Source organism: Malaclemys terrapin, chromosome 11, assembly GCF_027887155.1.
Source record: "Malaclemys terrapin pileata isolate rMalTer1 chromosome 11, rMalTer1.hap1, whole genome shotgun sequence".
NCBI classification, from domain to species: domain Eukaryota; kingdom Metazoa; phylum Chordata; order Testudines; family Emydidae; genus Malaclemys; species Malaclemys terrapin.
The window spans coordinates 8,196,796-8,219,957 of record NC_071515.1 but is presented as its reverse complement, the minus strand read 5'-3'; the positions used below and the strand labels follow the sequence as shown (position 1 = coordinate 8,219,957).

General features: G+C 47.6%; 1 protein-coding gene across 2 annotated transcripts; it reads right to left on the bottom strand.

Moving 5' to 3' along the window:
• Positions 1-260: 260 nt before the first annotated feature.
• On the bottom strand, positions 261-22,891 carry ASB1 (ankyrin repeat and SOCS box containing 1). Of its 2 annotated transcripts, XM_054044351.1 has the most exons (5): positions 22,587-22,891; positions 19,391-19,532; positions 15,762-16,064; positions 8,701-9,086; positions 261-7,297 (listed from the first exon to the last, which is right to left on the bottom strand). In XM_054044351.1, the coding sequence occupies exons 1-5, from the start codon at positions 22,705-22,707 to the stop codon at positions 7,164-7,166; spliced, it is 1,086 nt and encodes a 361-aa protein (XP_053900326.1). In that variant the 5' UTR covers positions 22,708-22,891; the 3' UTR covers positions 261-7,163. The 2 variants fall into 2 exon arrangements, with proteins under 2 accessions (XP_053900326.1, XP_053900327.1); XM_054044352.1 differs by lacking the exon at positions 15,762-16,064.
• Between the last annotated feature and the right edge of the window lie 271 nt (positions 22,892-23,162).

Here is a 23,162-nt window from a genome sequence, read left to right as displayed (position 1 = left end):
ATTGCAGTCACTGAAAAGAAGGGGTTAAAGAAGGTACTACAACCCCTTTCAGAGATTCCTGCCACATTCCTATTTGAGTTGGAGAGTGGGTACAGCCACTTTCAGCTGGAAGCAATTATTTCCATTCCAAAATATCCCTCCCTGCACAAGAGGGTTTCAAAATGGAATTGGAAATAGTTGACCCAACTTAGACTATGGTGAAATGACTTGGACCCAGGCTTACTATTGTTTTTGGAAGTGATGGAGAGGCACACTTGGGGACAACATCCCAGACGGCATTTATCAACAGCAAAATCCAGACAAGGCAGCAAAGTAAAGAAGAAAACAAAGAAAGATGAAATAATTTTCTTTTTTTAATGGCTGTTCAAAATGATTAGCCAATTTTCCAATCTCATTACCGTATCACAAGCTGCATTTATAGCAATGCCACACGACACACACTAATTGATACATAATATGCATGCTTCTATATATGCAATATATACTGTCGGGCTGTTTGATTTCCCACCTAGAATGATTTCTGGGTGGCGCAGAAGATACGTGTTTGTTATGAGTATTCAGCCATTATTGTAGGACTCCATGGAACAAATGCCTTTGCAAAAGAGGTATTTTTCTACTTATGAGAAAATAGTAAAATATGAGTTAAGGCAAAAATCTCTATATATAGTTATATAGAAATATACTGTAATATAGCTATACAATAAACACCACGCTCCCAATTAGCTGAATAACATGGGGGACACAGATTTTATTCGGGTAATTGGGAGCTCGGATAATCCAGAGGGCAGCAGCCATTCAGCAGGGAGGTGGCCTTCTCCATGGCCAAGAGCTGCTCCTCCTCCTCACAGTCCTTGCCAGGGGGTTCTGTTCTATTATCCAAACCCATTCCTTGTCCCCCAGCATGTATCTCATGCAGGGGGGAAAGGAAGGGATTTGGATAATCCAGAGGTTTGGATAATAGGGTTTGGAGTAAATGGGAGCATAGTGTATACATATTATTACTCAGATTTCATAATGGAAAATTATTGTTCCTTTGGTTGGGAAAAAAAAAGTCAGCAGGTAGATCTAACACCTGACGCCACAGGCTGAGAATATCATTGACCCCTGGTTGTCACTTTTTCAATTCATGACTCAATAATTTCCTCTAAAAACTCCAGGCCATACGTATGCTTAACACTGCACTTTTAATCAAGGTTTGGCACTCTTGGTAGCAAACCTCCACGGGAAAACACTTTGGCACCTATCCTGCAAACACGGTTGTGCTTAACATTCTGAACATGAGCAGTCCCATTGACTTCAGCTCTTATCTGGCGGTCTCTCCACGAGGAAAGATGAGAAAGATTGGCATTTTCAGAGAGGCAAGAGTCTCTGACTTCCAATGGGAATTGGGCGCCTTCAGCTACGCAAGCCAGAAATGCCTCCTGCACATTTTAGTTTTGATCCTGCAAACACCTGGTTAACTTTAAACATGTTTGGTTTCAATGGAACTACTCATGCATCAAATTAAGCATAGACCCAAGTGTTTGCGGTATCAGGGCCTTCAAGTTCAGACTTTCTTTAGAGAGAGAAATATAGGTAAGATCTGATCACATCTCACCCATAATCCAGGTTGTCCTTTTTAGCAGTCAGAACTGGTAGGTCAAGTTACCAGGGAGAGAATTTTGTAAGCAATGTGAGGCCAATGTGTCTTGCACACACTGAACATCTTATTGGTCCTTACACCTAAATATTGTATGGGAGGAGGACACTGCTTGATGTTTTGTTTTTATGGATACAAGTAATGTTTCAGAGGAGAGAGTAGATGTGAGGGTTTGTGTGGTTAAAATTGTATAAGCTAGTAGTGCACCCTTATTGGATTGCTCACAAACATGTTGTGTGTTACTGTTTTAGCTGAGTACACACTGGTCAATGGCTCAACTACTGACCTGTTAGAAAGGAAATCATGAGATACAATAACATGGTGCTGTATGACTTAGAAGGGCAATATGTCTTAGCACTAATTATGCTATCAAAGGCACACTGGGCTCAGATTTAATCACACTCTACAACAAGTAAGTTCAATTGCTGTATCTGATTAAACATCCAGCCATCATCAACCATCTTAGCTATCCGATCATTTCAGTTGTGGGCCAAATTCAACCCTAACTCAGCTCTACTAAGTTATATCACAATTGAATTTAGGGCTGTTTTTGGTTTTTGTTCTTTCTATATCATAATGATGTTCCATCTCAGACCCTTCTTCCAACATCTCCTTCTGAGACTTTGGGGCCACGTTTTTAAAGGGATTTAAGTGCCTAAAAGTGCAAATAGGCTTCTACATAAGAACATAAGAACGGCCATACTGGGTCAGACCAAGGTCCATCTAGCCCAGTATCCTGTCTTCCGACAGTGGCCAATGCCAAGTGCCCCAGAGGGAATGAACAGAACAGGTAATCATCAAGTGATCCATCCCCAGTCACCCATTCCCAGCATTCTATTGGGATCTCCCAATCTGCTGCGGAGGCTTCCAAGGAATGGAGCCTAAAGAACCTAAAGAATCTACAATACAGGTTGTCACTGCTCTAACTTTGCAAAAGCATGTTTCTGTCTATCCATCCGCTTTCCCTCATTTCCTCCCCCCCATCTATGTTTTTTTAAACACTCATCACTCTGGTGTCTGAGAACCTACTCATCACTAAAACCACCCAAAATTCACCAAAATCTAATTAACAGAAATTTGTTTTTCCTTTTCATCTCACATACTCAGATATTTGTTTGCAAAGAAACAGCGAGCGTAGGCAATGCAGGAAGCCATCTTTATATATGTACTATCTACTGCCACCTTAGGCCAGTCTGCATGGCTGCTAATCTGAAATCAAATATCTGATCTAAAGAATCTACAATACAGGTTGTCACTGCTCTAACTTTGCAAAAGCATGTTTCTGTCTATCCATCCACTTTCCCGCATTTCCTCCCTCCCTATCTATGTTTTTTTAAACACTCATCGCTCTGGTGTCTGAGAACCTACTCATCACTAAAACCACCCAAAATTCACCAAAATCTAATCAACAGAAATCTCTGTCCATTGTTCCCCTTTCTTATAATCTACCTCCTCGCCGGAATGAACCGTTAATGCGGAGCAGTAAGAATATCCAGCATTGCTTACCAAATTTGAACACAAACATTCATAGGATGAAATTCAAAAGGACAAATACAAAGTACTCCACTTAGGAAGGAACAATCAGTGGCACACATACAAAATTGGGAAATGACTGCTTAGGAAGCAGTACTGCGAAAAGGGATCTGATGGGCAAAGTTAAGGCTGCAAGTCTTTCACAGAGGTCACGGAAAGTCACGTGACTCCTGCAGCTGCGGCGGCCCTGGGGCCACCTGCACTGGCCGCTGCTCTGGTGGCCCCAGGTAACTGGTCCCTGGAGCGGCCCCGGAGCAGCAGTCCAGGAGCAGCAGCAGCAGCACCCCAGGCCTTTCCCGCCCGGAGGAGTAGCAGTGGCCACAGGACCCCCTGCTCGGAGCAGCAGCAGCGGAGCTACTGGTCACCGTCCCACCCTAGGAACATCAGCATCCGCCAGAGCACACCCCCCCCAGCAACAGTGTCTGCTGGAGCATTCCCCCCTCGCCTCACCCCCAGCACCTAAGATTTAGTCACTGGCATTTTTAGTAAAAGTCACAGGCAGGTCACTGTCGGTGACTTTTTTATTGCCCGTGACCTGTCCGTGACTTTTACTAAAAATACCAGTGACTAAATCATAGCCTTAGCGTGGATCACATGCTAAATATGAGTCAACAGTGTAACACTGTTGCAAAAAAAGAAAACAATATTCTGGGATGTATTAGCAGGAGTGTTGTAAGAGAAGTAATTCTTCTGCTCTACTCTATGCTGATAAGGCCTCACCTGTATCCAGTTCTGGGCACCACATTTCAGGAAAGATGTGAACAAATTGGAAAAAGTCCAGAGAAGAGCAACAAAAATGATTAAAGGTCTAGAAAATATTACCTGTGAGGGAAGATTGAAAAAATTGGGTTTGGAGAAGAGAAGACTGAGAGGGGAGATGATAATAATTTTCAAGTACATAGAAGGTGGTTACGAGGAGGAGGGAGAAAAATTGTTGTTCTTAACTGCTGAGGATAGGACAAGAAGCAATGGGTTTAAATTGCAGCAAGGGCAGTTTAGGTTGGACATTAGGAAAAACTTCCTGTCAGGGTGGTTAAGCACTGGAATAAATTGTCTAGGGAGGTGGTGGAATCTCCGTCATTGGAGATTTATAAGAGCAGGTTGGACAAACACCTGTCAGGATGGTCTAGATCAGTGGTTCTCAACCAGGTATCTGGGGCCCCCTCGGGGGCCGCCAAGCAGGGCTGGCATTAGATTTGCTGGGGCCCAGGGCAGAAAGCTGAAGCCCCACTGCATTGGGCTCAAGCCTAGGCTGAAGCTAAAGCCTGAGTAACTTAGCTTTGCAGGTCCCCATGTTGTGTGGGACCCCGGGTAATTTGCCCTGCTTGCTACCCCCTAATGCTGGCCCTGGCTTTTATATGCAGAAAAGCAGTTGGTGTGGCAGAGGTGGTCTGTGGAGTTTTTATAGCATGTTGGGGAGGCCTCAGAGAGAAAAAGTTTGAGAACCCCTGGTCTAGATAACACTTAGGCCTGCCATGAGTGCGGGGGACTGGACTAGATGACCTCTCGAGGTCCCTTCCAGTCCTACGATTCTAGATCCTGGCTGATGAGAAGTGGCAGTGAGTAGTTGTTGAGCAACTGATCTGCATCAATTACTGGACTAGCTATGGAGAAGGAACATTATTTAAATTAGCACTGAGACCTATGCCTCTCTCTGCCTCTCTCTGCCTTTCATGCTTCTCCGTCAACTCTCCACAGGCACTCAAGACAAAGAATGGTCTCCTCAGCCCCTTTACACTGGGTAAAAGGGCTGGATCAGAGTAAAAGCATTGTAACCACCCAGGGGCGGCTTTCTCTGGCACAGGCACTGCAGAAGACGGCCTCAAGGCTACATTTCAAGGACCCCTCAAAACTCCTGGTGTAGTGGGTGTGCAGAGGGAGGTGTTGCGAAGGATGGCGTGTGCACCAATTTCCAGGCAATTCACTGTATAATGCTGGAGCCTGCAAGACTGCTGTAATTTAGTCTCCTGGGACTGACTACATTACACCAGGCCTCCCGCAGCCCCTGCAACAGCCCAGGATTAGGAGGGCACAAAAGCGACCATAGCTTCCCCTCCCTTTGGACTGCAAGTTTGGTGCTGTGCCCTCACAGGTGCAGCACAGCATCTCATCCAAAGCATATACATAAATATAGTATATAGAAATCAACAGCTAAATACATGAGTAAAAGGGAGGGGGAACTTCTCTCCAGCTGTGGGACCGCCTCATTGCAAACCTTGACACTCTGCTGCTGGGAGCACTGCAGAACACATACTGCAGGGTTCAATGGGACAGGGCCCACCTATCTGTTTTTAAAGCGTCCCTATGCAGAGCATAGGAGAGGAAAGCACTCTAGGTGGTCTCCTTGGGACAGGGAGTCTCTTGTTCTGATTGTATTGGGCCTAGTACAGTGGGGCCCCGGTCTGTGATTGGCGCCTGCTAGTCATTACTGCCACATAAACAATAATAAATGGAGACACTAGAAACCAAGGGCGCCTTGGCAGAGCTGCCCAGCATTCTTCTGTTGGGTGCAGTGTTACTAAGTCTTTATTCAAGATAAAACCAAGCAGCTCAGTCATCCAGACACCCCAAGAAATTGTCCTGTCCACAGCAGAAGTAGGAAACACCTGATGATTGGGGAACATTTTATCTGACAATGATGCCAACACAGGATGGGCAGGGAAGGGTGGTAGTAATGTCTATATGCGTGTGCCATGCTTTGCAAACTGCCGATGCCTCCCCATCAATAACTGCCTACATGGTTGTTGGAACACTGATAACATTTTAGCGGGGGCAGCGTGTTTCTAAGCAATGAAAGCAGACTAGTATTTGGTTTGGTGGAGTTTCCTGCATAGTGTAACCCCACAGCAATTTACAAGCATGGAGTTAATTACCGGTAGTGTAAGGACACTACAGATACATTTACCAAGTTATTCGCCGAATAGCAGCTCCCATTTGTCCTCGGATATTTCAACCAGCATTACCGCGCATGGGGCTGTTCAGCAGAACATTGTCTTTTTGAGACGTGCCATGGGAGTTTTTCGGTGGCCCATGGACATTAGAAATGTTAGCTTATTAGAAGGCTGAGCGGCACCACATTCACGAAGGAGTGGAATAGAGCATCTGAGCAGAATCTCAGACTGACACCTTCACAGCTCATAGCCAAGCGTCCTGCCTGCTAAGCCACACTGCCATGGTGAGGGCAGACCAGGCTACTATGTGCTTTCTCCACAGCCCCATTAAGAAACCACATGCTTTTCTTCTTTCTTATGGGTTTTCCCCTTCATGCCATGGCAGTGATTGCTATAGTTGGTCCACTCCCAGGCACTCATGTAATTGGAGACCTATTTGTCTGGTAGCCCACCTTGACCTATATATATTTTGGTAGCAGGTAGGTTAGGACACCATATCACACCTGAGAGTGTTTTGAGGACACCTGCAGTTGCTCAGACCAGTTGGCTATTTCCTAGCCTTTTAGTAGTCCCAGCTCGGAATTTCTAAACAACAAAAGCCAAGTGATGTGGCTTGGGACTCTGCTGCTACTTTGCAGCAGCTAGGCACACACAAGCAATTTCATATTCTCCAGGGAACACACGGCACCAGACAAGAAACCCAATGCATTGCCCCAGAATGAGACGTACAGCAGGTGAAAACACATCCACTTGCCATATGCACAGTAGCAATTGTCAGCTCCTCAAGGGAGTAAGGACTGCTGAAGCATGAGAAACTAATGGAACTGAACATGCCCATTATTGATAAGGTCAGGCATTTTATAGGCAGATAAAAGCCCACCAATTGAGTAGGTACAACTTCAACATACAATAGTGTTGCTAAAACCCAAGACAAGTTACAAGTAGCAACAACAGAGGTAGTGTTATAACAAATAACCTTATGCAAATAACCATAGGATATATTTCAAAACAGCACTGGGGGAGGAGGGGCGATTGGCACCTGTTTTCATCAGCTCACTCATTTCTTACAGCAAACTGTCCCCAAAGCAGCTGATTGCATTCTAGCTCTGTTTGTGAAGTAAAAATTGTTTGATAGGGTCTGGGACTGGAAGAGTATGTATCAGATGCAGATGGTATTTGCCAAGTATCCTCCGCAGGGCCACACGGCACAAAGACAATAAGCTCCTGGGGCAGCCTGCAATCAAAATAACAAAGGGGAAGAGAGAAAGGAATAAAAGAGCAGATGTAAATTGCACTGGGACAGATCTCCCTCTGGTGTAAATTGCCATAGCGCTAACAACTTCAATGGAGCTATGCTGATTTACACCCCTGGGGATTGGCTCCCTCCCCATGCCCTTGTCCTATACCAGAATAGAAATTCACAGTTGATTCTTGCAAGGATCAGACAATGCACTCTGCAAAAGCTCAGTACCCAGGGCAGGCAGGAGTGTGTCTGACACTAAGGCCTCTGGATCAGACCCTCAAAAGCAATAAAGTGGCACGACTCCAGTGAAGTCAGGGGAGCTACGCCAATTTACACCTGGTTCTCTGTTTACTAGGGGAAATCTCCAGCTCCCCTGCATGCTCAAAGTTACACACATTTTCTTTTTGAATTAAGCATCCCCCGGCACATAAAAACAATTAACACTGGGTACAGCTGGGACCTCTTCTCACGACCTTTCCGCAATGATGCCCTGCAAACCTACTCCCCTTCCCTGGCCCCTCTATTTCACATGAGATGTGCAGGGTGCACTGCCTGCTAAGCAGGAGTTGGATGGACATCACACCGGGCAGGGAGCTGTTATTCTAATCTCTCCCATGTGGGCGGCTCAGCTTCAAGTGTGGTTTATGGGGAGGAATGTACAGACCTGAAAAGCTTTCTCAGAGCCTGAATCCAGGATCCTCACAAGCACCTGGGGTCTTTCCAATGCTAAAAAGCCAAACTCCAACAAGGTGCAGCCTGGGGGGTTCCTCTCATTTCTTCCTTAACTCTTTAGTTCCTACTTTTCAAGAGGACCCTGTCTTCAGCACTTCCCCCATGGCCACACGTTTGCTCCTCCCACCCCTGCTCCCGCCTCTTGCCACCACTGTTCCTCTGCTGCTTTGCTTCCCAGCCAGCATGCTGCAGCTAGTGACACTAGGCCAGCTGGCCCATATATTCAGGGCCAGATAGGTACTATAGGTTCAGGCCTAGGACTCCGGCACCAGGACTTGGAAAATGGGATCAGAATCTCAGCTCTGATGTTTTCAAAGTTAAGTTCTAGCCCTGTTGGACTCAATCAAGCTGGAAACATCACTTGAGTGTAACTGAGGCCTGCCTGAATTAGCAGACAACCTGAAACAAGAGCCCCAAGAGGTGCAGACTGCCCTGTTGATCTTACCTCTGAAACTTGCTGCCAGCCCAAGGAGGGCTGGCGCCATGCTCCAGTGGCAGAGCCATGACATAGGGGTGGGGTAAGGAGTGTGGAGTGTGTCTAGGGCTCTGAACTGCCTCAGTCAGCCCTAGCTACAAACACCACAGCCAAAGGGAAACCGTTTGCTGTGCTTCTCTCTTGGCAGCACTAGCAAGTCAATGCTGAGGACTCGCCAGCCACTTACTCCTGGCTTCTTTGAACACCTGCATGGCTTCTGGGTTGACTTTGACTCTTCCAGTCGATTCGGCACCCAGGGCCTCTGCCTTCACCAGGTTCAAGTTGGCTCCAAAGTCAATCAAGAGGTTGACGAAGGCTGGCTCGCAGCCGTGTCTCAAGACAGCATCCATCACGCAGACCGGGGAGCCCCTGGAGAAGCCCTGGATGTTGACGGGGCCGCAGCAGTTAAAATCGGGGTTGGCTCCAGCCTGGAGCAGCAGCTTGAAGCACTGGAGGTTGTGATAGGCAGCGCTGATGTACAGAGGGCAGACCACCAAGGAAGTGAGCGGGCGAGAGGCGGGGCTGGGGACCCGCGAGGGCAAGTGGTGGTTAACGTCCACATCAGCGCCATACCTGAGCGTGAAAAAACAAAAGCTATCTTGGTACAGAGGCAGGCGGGTGCAAGCGCACGGGGCCTCCAGAGGGAAATGCTTGAAAGCAATAATACGACTGCAGCTCAGGTGCGTGGAGAAGCTGGAAATCACTGAGAAGGCAGGAGAGCCCCACCACCACTAGTCATCCAGGGCATACATCTAGGATACTTTGCTGGCTGCCAGCCTCATAGTATCTGTGCACTTAGCCTAACACTCCATATGGGGCGGGGGGAAGGGACAGTGTGATTATCCCAACTGTACAAGTGGGAACTGAGAGACTCCTTGCGAGAGTGGCTGGACTAGAAATGGCTCTGACAGCTTTACCCCCTTCCCACGCACAAGGGTTTTCTTGACACCCAAGCAGCACAAAGCAGCAGCAGTAGAGGCCAGAATATGGCCCACTACCTAAACAGCCCTGTGAAGAATTCATGAATTGCAGGGACAAACCAGATGGTGTTAAACATTGACTTAAATTACAGGCTCACATTCCACAGGGGTAAATTTAGGCTCCTGAAAGTTGGAGCATTCTGGATCGCCTGCCAAGACACCCTACTGCTGCCCCTTCTCTCCCCGACATAGAGTGGCAGACTGCATTGGGGAGGTGAGCACAGTGTATGCTGTGCTGTCCAGTCCACAACTAGCCCAGTGGTGGCTATGGCCACTCCGGTGGTTGTTGGTCCCCAGGAAAGCAGAGATGTGACTTAGAGGCACTTTCCTCTCCCCGTCATAACAGCTGTGCTGAGCATTGTCTTTGTGAGGCTAAATACTCTGCCCTGAGTGACCAGTGTATAAAATCCACCCTTAATGGTTTGGCTAGGGGATGTGTAAATAACTCAGCTCCTCAATGAAGGGGTGCCGGATAGGCACTAAAACAACTTCCCCACCCAGGAGGAGATGAGTAGTTAATGTGTTAGCGCAATCGCTCCAACTGTTGCAAACAATGAAGGAAACTGAAACACAAATCTGTGCTAAATAGAGGAGTGTAACAAATTTCAAGATTCTCACTTCAATGGGAACTCAAATAGTGGAAATCCAATGATAATGTCAAATGCAGGAGTTTTCCCCTGTCCTCAGCAGTTTATGCTAAATAGATGTACCAAATTCCAAGCCTGTAGCAAATTGGGAACATATAAAATAATTATGTCAGTCAGCCAGCCATCCCCTGACAATTGTACTACCCTAGAATTAAATATTATGAGATATGGCATTATAGATCACTTTTAACATATATTCAGGTAGTTGGTTTTTTTTATTATGGTTTGACAGCTGCCATCTTGGCCAATGCACCAGAGATGAACCATGGATCTTCAGAGCCAAAGGCACAAGCTGCTATTGCATGAGCTAAACTACCAACACTTTCTCGGGAGGGCTGTAACAGACGCATATACTGTGGACCAGGAACAGAGTGGGAACTGTAGAATCCATTCACCGAGGGGTTACAGTTAGAGCTATACAAATAACTGATTTTTCAGTTCACTAGCTACACATGCAAAAAAATGTTAAAAGATCATTTTGCTGAAATGTTTTCAATTTTTCAGCAAACCAAATAATAATAATTAAAAAATCTTTTGTGTAGTTTGTTTTTAACCCTTTTTAAAATAAAATAGATGTACAATTCAAAATAAGAAGTCGTTTTGAATCAAAATGATTTGTTTAGAAATGTCAGAACATTTCAATTGTTTCTGACTTTTTTTCCTGTTTGTTTTTGACCAAAAAATATGGTGAATTTGACACAAATTCGCAAAATGTCTCAAATCTGCATTTTTCAGCAAAAGAAGGTTTTGTCCAAAAACTTTCACCCACCTCTAGGTACAATGGAACAACACAATACAATTTAAGGGGCTGATTCTCAAAAGCGTTCTGCTTTGGTCTAGCTCTGCACTCATTGAATTCAATGGACTTCAAAGAGATCAGATAATCCGATATAGAGTGCTTTTGAAAATCTCACCCTAAATGTTTAGAATCTATGTTGTTATGCTATAGATGCTACTTTGATTGTACAAGGCATGGAACTATACATTTTACATGTGTAGCATGTGCAACTGAGTGGATCAAACACTGAATGAACAGAAAATATGAGGGTTTTTTTCCCTTTTTGGAAAAGACTGCTGGAGAATAAGAATAGCACACAGAATATTTGCTCCCTTTAAAAATATTTAATTTGAAACACTGTAATACCGCATTTGACTGAAAAATAATAATAGCCATGTTTGATATATACAGTATTGTACCCATCCAGTACAGAGCACATGCTTCCGAAATGCTGCGATTGCACCTATTTTACATACCGTAAATGTTAATAAATCAGGATGGGGGAAGAACGATCCAGCCTCTTTTAGCCATTTTTAATTGCTCCTTTGCAACAGCCAAGGATGGATTCTGGATAGAGTAGAAGTGTCGTGCTTTCCCTTCAGAGTAATATAATGCTCTTCCAATCAGGAATAACTCGCTTGGGTTTGTAATCCGAGCATTCAGAGAATGAGGCTTTTCTGCTTTCCTGGATATTGTAGGATTCCTCTTTCCGGTTATTAAAACATTCTGGGCCAAATTCCGTCTAGATCTTTATGAAGCTCTCACTGAAATCAGTGGGTTTCTGGCCATGTTACTGCAAATGCTTATTCATGTGCCTTAACTCTGAAGATATGAATAGTCCCACTAAAGTCAAGCATGTGCAGAACTAGTTGCAAGATCAGGGGCCATTCAAGCACATCCAAGTGCTGAATTTGGCACTTTGTGCATATTTATCTGCGCTCCTCTTCACGGCACGGCACAGAGACTGAGCCCTCAGAGGATGAATGAGAGGTGGCTGTGGGCATGAGTGGAGAAGACAGGACGTTACATGGTAACTTCCCCCAAACACACACGGCAAAGTGGTCTCCGTCTCCTCCATAGTCACAACCCAACAGTTCAGCTTTACTTAGCCAAGGCTTAAGCTAAGAGAAAGGAGAAAGTAGCCAGGGAACAGCAGCTCTCTGAAGAACTGTTCCCCTCTCAAAGAGGTTTTCAACGTTCTGTGCTGAATTGAGGCCATACTGCATATAATGGTTTTGTCCTAGAAAGTTTTCATTTAAATCGGGTTTCTAGGAAAATGGCAAAGGCTTGGAGCCAAGCAATGGGACTCCTCCCATGAGTAAGGCCTAGTTTCCTTTGCAACTAGCTGGTCAAAAATTCTCTCTTGAAACTGCTTCTCAGCAGAAAATTGGGTTTTCAATTAAATGAAATTTTTTTGCAAAAAATCTCTGCGTTCCACAGAATTGTTTGATTTTTTCATCAAAACCCAAATGGCTGAAAAATCAAACTTGGAAATATTTCTATTTGGATTTGCTGCCACAGTGCCTCATTGCAGCTGAAGTTCGGTTTTCTCATGCCCCATTTTCTTCTATGGGCCGGATTCCCTGCCAGACTACATCTCCACAATGCACCATGGCCAGTGACTCCCATAATGCACCTAGTGTGATCAGACAGCAAGTGTGAAAAATCGGGACAGGGGGTGGAGGGATAATAGGAGCCTATAAAAGAAAAATCCCCAAATATCAGGACTGTCCCTATAAAATCGGGACATCTGGTCACCCTTTGGGGAGGGCAGTTTTTTTCATGAAAAAAGCCATTTCCTGACCAGCTCTGCTAAGTTATGCTTTTTAAAACAAAATCAGTCAAACTTTTTAAAAGTTTGTAAGTATTGCTACAATTCCCCATGACTTTGTCAGTTTTACACTGCCCTTAATGGAATAAGCAGAATATATATCTCTTAATATCCTGGCTCTGCCCTCAATTAGACTAAAAGTATGATGCAATATCCCATCACAAGATGATTATGTAACAGGCTGTTAGGAAAGTAATCTAGATTACAGTCATATAATTGTAAATATTTCCACCAGTCTTACTATAAAATGGATTACCATTCCATAGCTACATTGATAGTTGATAAAATTTACATATAATGTCCTATCAGTTCCTGCTTTTTGCCTGGTATTCTGGTCCAGCAATTGTAGCAGGTCACAGGATTTCAGAAATTGTAATTGTGCTATCATATGATTTAATAAACCAAATCCAACAGAATCAATAGCAACTGTGGAGTTTGTATGTTAACAGGAAGACACTCATTTACTGATAATTAACTGGGAATAGGGTTTTTTGAAGAATATGGAAATGTATAATTACATCTGGGTAAAAAAATGTAATTTTATTACATTTACTCTGTCAAGGAAAGAGTAACTTAGATCAATATTTTTAACCTTCTACAGAGCTCCGTAAGTCAGGATTGTATTTTAAAGTAAGCAATTCTGAATAGATCTATTAAATCCCTATTCCAAGATACTTGAAAATTTTGGGCAATATGACAATTTGGTATTAACTTAGCAGCTTTGGGAGAAACATTGCCTAATAAAAAGATATTGGACAAACTCCAGTTAATTTTTAATCCTGAAAGTTTTCCAGAATCATGCTTTTAATATTGCTGGCAAGGCATCTTTGGAGGCAGACATATAAATCAATACATCAACTCCACGTGCTGAAATACCATTTGCTATGTTTTGTACTGTGCTAGCAAATATACTGGGGGAGATTCTTAGGAATGTAGCTAGTGGGTTCATACTGACGTGTATACATGCAACAGAGGAGAACATTCAAGTTTACAAGGCCCAGTACAAAGCGCATTCAGAGGCTATCAACCCTGCTTGAGGGTTTAAGCCAACCTCTAAGTGCTGGGGGTAGGAAGAAACTTCACAGGGGTGTTCTCCCAAAGCAGCCTACTCTAGGGTTTCTTGACCTTGCTTGGAAGCAGCTGTGACTAGCCACTCCTGAGCCAGGATACTGGACAAGATGATCCATAGGTCTAATCCTATGCCCCTGTGACTTGGTGGGCCCATAACGAGCTAGGACCATGATTTTCAAAAAGCTGGGCTCCCAAATCCACCTTTGCTGCAGAGTTAACTTGGGCTTTTACTTTGGGATTGCCCCAATCCCTCTTTCCTGACACATACAGACCCCTCCCAGCTAACTGGTGGTGCTTTAAGCAAAGACTAGCTGTCTTGTTCTGAGACTATAGGCTAAAGCCAAATTAAGTGAGGCTTTCCCTTGGGTTTGTATCCCACCCACTTTGCAGTGAGGACGCAGGCTAAGTCACGGGAGTGCTGACAGTCCTCCAATGCCTTCCCACAATTCCTTTTGTATACCCAGAAGAATAGAAAAAAGTTCTCTCACAATTCACTGGGAAAGAATCAAAGCAGCTCAGGTGACAACAGCACAAAGAACCATGGGCCACGTCCCAGAAATCCTAGTTACGCTCACGAGGAGAGCAGCACCAGTGAAGACCCAGTAAGTCGGGTGTGGCTGCTCACATCCAGGCGAGGCCAACCCTGGTGCTGCTCACCCCACTTAACTCTGTGGTGATGACAGATCCCAAGTCATTTCAATAAACAGCCTGATTTTCATAAATGATGAGCACCTACAATCCCATTAAAGTTTGTGGGAGCTCCAGGGGGCTCCTTTGAGAATCAGGCCACTTATCCAGGTATCTAAATACAGGTTTAGGAGCCTAAATGTGGGCACCTGGTTGTGGCCAGTTTGGTCCTCAGGCATTGCGAACAATTTCTAGGAACATAAAACAAGGATTGTATAGAGAAATCAAAGATCATCATCCATCATTCTTATCCTTTAATGTCGTATCTTATTGAAGTGCTTTGCACATTGACCAGAAGTCTTTGCCCGGGATTTATTTTGGTTTTATTGACCTTACAAAAGAAACTTCAAGCTCTCCACCAAAATAGTTGTAGGCACCTAATTTCTCAGCTGATCTGCTGCTTTGTAACTTTCTGTAGCAACACTTTGCATTAGAGCTGGTCACAAATTAGAAGTCAAAACAGCATTCTGTTGGAAACTGCTTGGGGTTCTCAGCTGCACATCTGCTCTGAGCATTCAGTTCAAATCTCCTGTTGAAATCCCTTCTCAGACACAGGCGGGACTTGAACTAAGGGTCTCCTGGGTCCCAGGTGTGTGACCGAACCACTGGTGGAGCTGGAGGCCTGTGGCAAGCCTAAGAAGGGAGGGGCAGCACTTTGAAGGGGGGGAGATCGGGTTTCAATGTAATGTGATGACAGATGGGGAGGTGGCGGAGGGATCCGAAGAGGGGAACAACCAAGTGAGAGCAGTTGCACCGGAGGGGAGATGTTGGAAGCTGGACTGGAAGGACCTGCCATGGAGCAGATGAGGGGAGTGCGCCATCTGTGCACTCCATGAGTTTGAAGAGAAATGGGGGGAGGGAGACAGAAGGCAGGACTAAAGGAGAGTTTGTGAGGGTAGAGGAGAGAATCATAGATCATAGAATATCAGGGTTGGAAGGAACCTCAGGAGGTCATCTAGTCCAACCCCCTGCTTAAAGCAGGACCAATCCCCAACTAAATCATCCCAGCCAGGGATTTGTCAAGCCTGACCTTACAAACCTCTAAGGAAGGAGATTCCATCACCTCCCTAGGTAACCCATTCCAGAGAGGGTTTATTGTGAGGGGAAGGAGCCAGGGGAAAAGGAAGGGCCAAGGGAGGTTAGGAGACATACAGGACACTCTCTTTCCTCCCTGGCTCTGGATGCTGTATCAAATCTATGGCACCCCACAGACTGACCTTGAGCTGGGAAGATAAGGGGACCGACTATACTTGCCTTATTAGCTCTCTAAGGATGTCAGCCCTGCCCACGCGGGAGGTGTGGTACACAGGGGTGCTGCGATGGTGACGGCTCCCATTGGGGTCTGCGCCAGCTTCCAGCAAGATTTGGGCGCACTCCAGGTGCCCGTTCACCACGGCCACGTAGAGGGCTGTCTGCCCCTTCACATCCACCAAATCAATCTCCGCCCCTTTCTGGAGGAGGAAATCCACGCAGTTGCCATGGCCGGCGGTGGCAGCGATGCGCAGCGGGGTGCAGGGCAGCCAGCCGCAGCACCACACGGACTTCTCGTTGATTCGGCTGAGTGAGGGGACAACAGAGCAGAGTTATCTGTCAATGCGCATGGCTTCTGCCGGGATACAGCCCTGCCTCCCCCCAGACCCCAAAGGAACATAGCGGGTAAGCCAGAGGTATGGCGTATGCCCTTGTCTCTTGAAGCCTCATCTAGTACCTTTATTATGTTAGCACAGAGAAGTGCCCACCAATATCAGGGCCCTATGGCACTGCGTGCTGTAGGTACACATAACAAGGGACTGCCATTGGCCCAGGGAACTTACAACCTAAAGTAGACGAAGGATTATTAACCTTGTTATACTGATGGGGAGGTGAGGCACAGAATGGCGAAATGGGCAGACAGTGCAGAGCTGGGAGCTGAAGATAGATCACCGGGGTCCCGATTTAGCATTTTAACCACAAGAGCACCCTCCGGCCCGAAGAAAGAGCAAAGATCTGTTTTGACAAAGAGGATGTTGCATGTCTGCTTGCAGTGCGATATTCTATGTTCAAGGGTGAAACCGAAATGCGATTCCACTAGCAAAGCTGTCATTTACAAACCAGCTTTGCTAGCACCATCATAGCCTAAGTAGGTTTTATCACAGACAAGAAGCGAGAGTGTGCCGAGCACACACCGGGCTGTGAGCTGCAACAAGGACCCTGTGACTGTGCCAGAAGAGCAAGGGAGAGAGAAGGGGTGAGGAGGAAGGCCGGGAAGAGTTAGTGACTGATGCCAGGTCTCCCCGAGAAATGTTTGCTTGTACAGCCGTGTCATGGATGCAAAGATTCCAAGGCCAGAAGGGACAACTGTGATCATCTCATCTGATCTCCTGCATAACACAGACACAGGACTTGCCTGGATGAACTAGGGCAGAGCTTTTAGAACAACATCCAATCTTGATTTAAAAATCACCAGTGATGGAGCATCCCCCATGCCCATTGGTAAGTTGTTCTAATGCTTCATTACCCTGCCTGTTAAAACTATGCACCTTATTTCTAGTCTGAATTTGTCTTAGCTTCACCTTCCAGCCGTTGGACCAGACTATACTTTTGCCTGCGAAATTGAAGAGCCCATTATCAAATACTTGTTCCCCTCATGGGTCCTTAGAGAATGTGATCAAGTCGCCCCTTAATGAAGCTAAATAGATTGAGCTCCTTGAGTGTATCGCTATCAAGCATGTTTTCCAACCCTTTAATCCTTCTCATGTCACTTAGGGACTGGTTTTTTGCAACTGTTCTTTACAGGCAAAAGCCCTACTGTAGACACAGTTATCCTGGCATAAAAGTGCCTATTTCATTCACTGAAGTGGTATAAGTGATCCCAGAAAAGGGACGCTGCATAAACCATAGAGCTATCCCAGCAAAACTTTTCTGGCCTAGGCTAGGCCTCAGAGCACGGATACAGCAATGTCCTCAATGGGCAGGCAGCGCAGCCCATGACCTGGGTGTTCTCAGTTCTGCCTCTCCCGCTGCTTAAGTGAGTCACTTCACCACTCCAGGCGTCAGTGCTCGCATCTGTGCAATGGGGCAATAGCACTTCATCCCCCCCACCCCCCCCCCCGCCCCCACACATCATCCTTAATCCAGGTTATCAGTTTATACTGTAAATTCTTCAAGGGCAGGAGTTTCTCTCGATAGGGGTTTGCATGGTGCCTGGCACAACAGGGCCTCTAAGCCCAGCTGGAATATAAAGAATAATCAAGTGAGGCTGATGGGCACAAATAGGTGACAGGTGGAAACTTTATCAAACTCGGTGGGCCGAGTGACAAAAGGAATGCCCCGGAAATGTGCTAGGGACAAAGCAGCTCATTCTCAGAAGGGCTGGCTCATTCTGACTCTTGCTGAAAGGGCAATTTCAGACGAGTGTTGTGATTCTGCAGTTTACTCAACAATGCAGGAAAATTAATTAAATATCCCAATGGACACAGACCTAGGCTGGGCCAAATTTTTAACATAGGGCGTTTCAGTTTTCTATGTGATTGTAATCCCCTCTGCATGGTTTTGCCATTACACGTAGACTTCTATTTTCCCATTATTTTATTTCCAGGCTGAGGTGAAGCGAATTCACAAGCAGAGGTTGGCTATTTATAACTGTACGTTACTCAGTTGAAATTTGCTTGGTGTGGGATTAGATGTTACCCGAGCAGCCTCTAACCAGCAATACAAAGAGCCCGCTGGGTCCTGCCACGCTGCTCAGTTAAAGCTGAGGAAGTGCTCAGCTCACTGTGCCCCATGGGAACTGCTGATTACTGGGAAACACAGGAAGAGGCAGTCAGCTTCCCTTCCCCACTGCATTCCCAGGAGTGTCCGACGGTGGCCTCTGGAGCTGTACATTCAAAGATACCCTTCATGAGTTAAAGGAATGAGGGACTCAGTGGTGCCTAGTGCTGGGATAAGGGTATCTGCTGACCCAGGGAAGCGGGCCAAGTCAGCTGATCAATCTGTGAACTGTCGGGTGTAGGAAATGTGCCAGACCCACATCCCTGAAGACACCAGTGCCTGCTAGCATTGGGGAGCAGATTTCCTGTCACCCCCCCTTCGGAGAAGGCCTGACACTGGAGGGGGAGATCTGACCTCAGGCTTCACTCCCCCACTTTCTACACAAGATCTGTTACTAGGCAGGAAGTGGCAGAGGGGCCGTTCTGGGCCCTCCACTGCATAAGTTCTTCACCGTTTCAGAACCAGCTTGCTGAGGATGGACAAGGCAGGTGAGAGTGGCGGGGGGGTATTAGATTTTTTCTAAGCCTGTTCACCCCAGCCTGGCCTCTGAACCATCTGAGGCCCACTCATGGCCATGGCCATCTCGTGACCAGCCGTACACGGAACAAGCCAATGATGTCTATGCAGCATCCCCACCAAGGAAAACACTCCCACAGGTGGCAAACCGGACAACAGCCGCCGCTGAGAAGCCAAGAGAATACCACAGCTCTCTCATCCCTCCCAACAACCCCTTCGGCTCAGACAGGAGGGACAGGCTTTGGCCCAGCTGCGAGGGTGTGACAGGCCACATTGCACATGCTCTATTAACAAACCAAGACCTGCAGACAGTGTGAGAACCGAAAACCACTCGGAAGTATGCCAGGTGACATTGGGTAGGTTAAGAGCTGCAGCGTCCGCTGGCAGTATGATGGGCCAGATGCCCAGCTGGTGTAAGTCAGCATGGCTCTACTGAAGGCAATGTGTCTGTGCTGATTTACACTGCTAGGGATCCGGCCCCATTTCTCTCTATCCCAGACCCTGCCAAAAGGAAGCTTGCGTCAGACTCCCCGTCCAAGCGTCACCGAGTAGCGGGTGTTCTCAATACCCGGCCGCGAGGGGCATGTCGGGATTGCGGCAGGGGAAGTGAGGGTCACCTTTGGAAGCTCTCCTCCTGCAGCAAGCTCCGGAGTGTGTCCAGGTCCCCGACATAGGCAGCATTGTGCAGCCTCGTGTCTTCGCAGTGCTCGAGGGGGTGGTCGCAGAACTGCTCCCTCAGCCACTCCTTCAGATTGCGACCTGCGCTGGAGAGAGGGTCGCTGTGTTAATCCTGGAGACGCCTGGATTCAACACCTACTCCATGGCTGCTACCTTGGCCAATGCACCGGGGAGCCAATCGGGGAACTCAAAGCAGAACTTGCGACAGCTTGAGCTGTCCGGAGCTAGGGTGCTAACTTGGGGCTATAAAATCTCCCGTCTTCTGTGGTGCGGCCTATGGGGAGCTTTGTAATATTCTCCCTGGTGGGTTACACTTGCTTGTCCCTGGCAGTGTGAGGATCTGAGTGACATACAGCAGCTACCTATGCACACGGTAGACACTGAATGCTAGAGGCTTCACTAGCCAGAGCCAGCCGGGCTCTAGGGGCATGAATGGGGCTGTCTTCTGGGGAGAGGCAATGCAACTGGGCAGTGCCCCACGTTGACAGGAGCACTGGCACAGCAGGAATGAGGGAGGGGACTAGTGTGTAGGGCAGGGATATTCTGGGCGCATCCAGTACCCAGCACAATGGGGCACACCCATGGCTGGGGCCTTCAGGCTCTGCCGTGCTAGGAATAAGCGTCTCTCTGCACTGGCCCCCAGCTCTGGGATTTGCCGTGTATTGTTTTCTCCTTCCCATTTCCCTGGTGGTGTCATCTGTCCACTCCTCCTCCCTTCCCTCTCCCCTTCACCCTCGTCCCACTCCCATTTCTCTTCCCCTCCCTCCCCTGGGCCTGCCCACCCAGCCCTTTTCCTGCCAGGAGAGGGGGAGATGCCAAGGGCCTGAAGAGGAGTCAGCTCTTTGCTGCCGAGTTAGGAAGGCCAGGTGAGTGGAGAAGTGGTGCCATGGGCAGCTGGGCGAGCCAGGGTGGCAGCTGTCTGCGCTGCTGTGTTACAGCTCTAGGAGACCAGAGCATCCTGGGAAAGTCCCTGGGTTTGGAAAGCCAAATGGAAGCTCAAATCACTGGAAAACCAAAAGATTCCTGCTTTTCCTGAGCTTCTGGTCACCTACCCCAGAGGCCAAACCATGCCCTTCCCCCTCCCCGCCATCACACCCTCCTGATTTCCCCCTGACCTTTCACCCGGCCATCTAAGCCTCCCAGCTGTCCCTCCCACAGCGATTCCTGCTTTCGTCAGCACGTCTGTGCCAAGTGCCCAACTCACCGCCCCGCTCCAGAAACAAGCGGTGCTGTGATACACTTGCCCCTCCAAAGCCCTCCCGAACAAGGCTCACAGTGAGCAGGCATGAACAGCAACCATCACTGTCAACACATGATGCAACCGGCCAGGCTGGTCACTAAGAATGGGTGAAAAGGTTTGGAATCAACAAGAATTGGCCTAACCCTCTGCCCACAACTGAAACAAACCTTGGCCCAAGCCAAAAATATGCCACTAAAAGGTTGGTGTTTTGTCCTCACAAACGCTACACATCCTAGCTCCAGCAAGGACTGGAAGTGTAAAGTACCCAATGATGCTGCAAGATGCCGTTCTCCCAAGATTTGTAGAGCAATTTAGCAGACTCGGGAGGGTCGCATCATTGGTTTAGCTGAAGCAGCCAAAGCACTGGGGAGTTCTCTGAAACATCTGTGGTTCACTTGTCACTAAATATTATCGCCAGAAAAACTAAAAGAGAAACATCTAGCTGTAACCTGAAGTATGGCGCAGCAACACAGGTAGCTAATCTTGCCATGACATTCCGGGCATAGCTGTTCCATGCTGCGCTGTCACGTACACCAGATTTTTCAGAAGAGCGCGGCTCCTGTTTAGGCAGCAATGTATACGGTCAGTTTTTGCCAACAGCTCAGTGCACCGGGTGCCGCGGTCTCCTGAGAAATGCGGCCAAAGGTGTCACAAGGGCAGTCGCTGGGTGCTGAGCACTTTGGAAAATCTGGTGGGTAAATGGGAGCTGCTGGGCTCTTTTGACAGCTTGGCCCCAGTTGTGGGTGCTGCTGAGCACTTGGAAATGCAACTTGAGGTGGCTCAGCCTGTATTTTTCAAATACATGTGAACATAAGAACAGCCATACTGGGTCAGACCAATGGTCCATCTAGCCCAGTATCCTGTCTTCCGACAGTGGCCAGTGCCAGGTGCTTCAAAGGGAATGAACTGAACAGGGAATCATCAAGTGATCCATCCCCTGTCGCCCATTCCCAGCTTCTAGCACTGTGTGATGCACTTTGTAGCAAGCATACAATAAACATGTGAGATGGACAACGGTATCAGGGCTCTGATGATAGCCGAGTATCTCTCCATGTTAGAAAAGCATGACTGTTACATGAGGTAGCTTTAATCAGGTGGCCAACCAGCCCTTGGGGAGAGAGCTGCAGACGCTAAGGACATTTAATTGGAGAGGCAACTGGTCAGCTTCAAATGGCAGCTCAATAAGGGAAAACAACAGAGTGATTTAATATCAGTGCTTCATTTGTGCCAGGGCTTGCCAGGGCTGAGCCCCGGCACCTTTAGGCCTGACAGTTCATAGCCCCTGCACCTCTGGGTGTGGCAGCTCATAGCCCCGGCACCTCTGGGCTTGCTACATCTGTTCTGAATGTAAAAAAATGGTTTAAACCCTGGCACCTCTTTCATTACAAATTAAGCACTATTTCATATCCATGCACACACAGAGATCACACCCGCGCACACTGGACTAGAGGCATAAACCACCTGCTTCTCACCCAGCTATGTGGACTTGTACTTCCTTAAGAGAATGACAACTGCATGGGAGCAGAACAGAGAAACAAACCACGGGGTTTGCAAAGTCCCTTTTGTGGCGCTGCTCACACGTCCCTCTGGAAAACCCTACACAAATCCCAGAGCCCCCTGAATGGCCAGGGTTCCTGAACATCCCCTCGCTTACAGTGAGAGAATGCAGCTCCCTGTCCCCAGCCTCCCACCCCCACCGCACCACCCTGCCCCCAGAAAAAGACCAGGGGGCACTCCAGTTCCCTCCCCCCCCCAAGTTCATTGCCAGGGAAGCAGAGCCTTGTAAAGAACAGCCCCCCCCTCCACCCCCCAGGCAGCACCGCAGAAAAGAAGGGATGCTGCGGCTTGAGACAGTCCCTCTGCTGATGCTCCTGGCTTGGCTTTCCTTACGTTACCTGCATTTCCATCTGTGGCACCGAGGGTGGCACCGTGACTGTTACTGCTCTGGGCTTCCAGGCCAGCCCCCGTTTCTCTTTGCAGGGAACCAGGACTGTTGGGGTAGCTTGCTTCAGCCATCTGGCCTACTTTTCTACACTGCAGCCCCCCAGCCACTCCCTGGCACCCCCTCTGGGGCTCCACAGGGCACTCCCTACGCTGAGCTGCCCCTGGCACAGAAACCACACACAGGCTGAAGCTGGCATTTCATTTCCCTGGCCTGGCCTGGGAACACTGTGTGAGCTGCACACTGTCCCACCCTCCCTGGATCTGATTGGTGAGGGCCATGGCTCTCTGCTTCCTGCTTCTAGTTAAGGTGGTTTGGGTGGCAACACTGAACCAGAGCAGGGAAGCAATTCCTCCTTTGCAAGGGAAACAGGCTGGCTTCTCTCCCCCGGAAAGGGCAGACTTCCAGAAGCTGAACTAGCCTGTCATTCTCAGGAGCATGCCCACATCCCAAACAGAGGAGTCTGCAGAGAGGAGGGCAGAAGAAAGAGTGAAAGGGCAGGGTTGTGATAATGATCCACAGTCTATAG

Bases quoted from the DNA above. Each gene is read 5' to 3' on its own strand.
- ASB1 (XM_054044351.1), bottom strand. From the start codon at position 22,707: ATGGCTGAAGCAAGCTACCCCAACAGTCCTGGTTCCCTGCAAAGAGAA. The intron at 19,533-22,586 runs GTAACGTAAGGA...TCTCCAGCGCAG, and splicing joins TGCCACAGATGGAAATGCAG to GTCGCAATCTGAAGGAGTGG. The intron at 16,065-19,390 runs GTGACCCTCACT...CCCCTCACTCAG, and splicing joins CAGGAGGAGAGCTTCCAAAG to CCGAATCAACGAGAAGTCCG.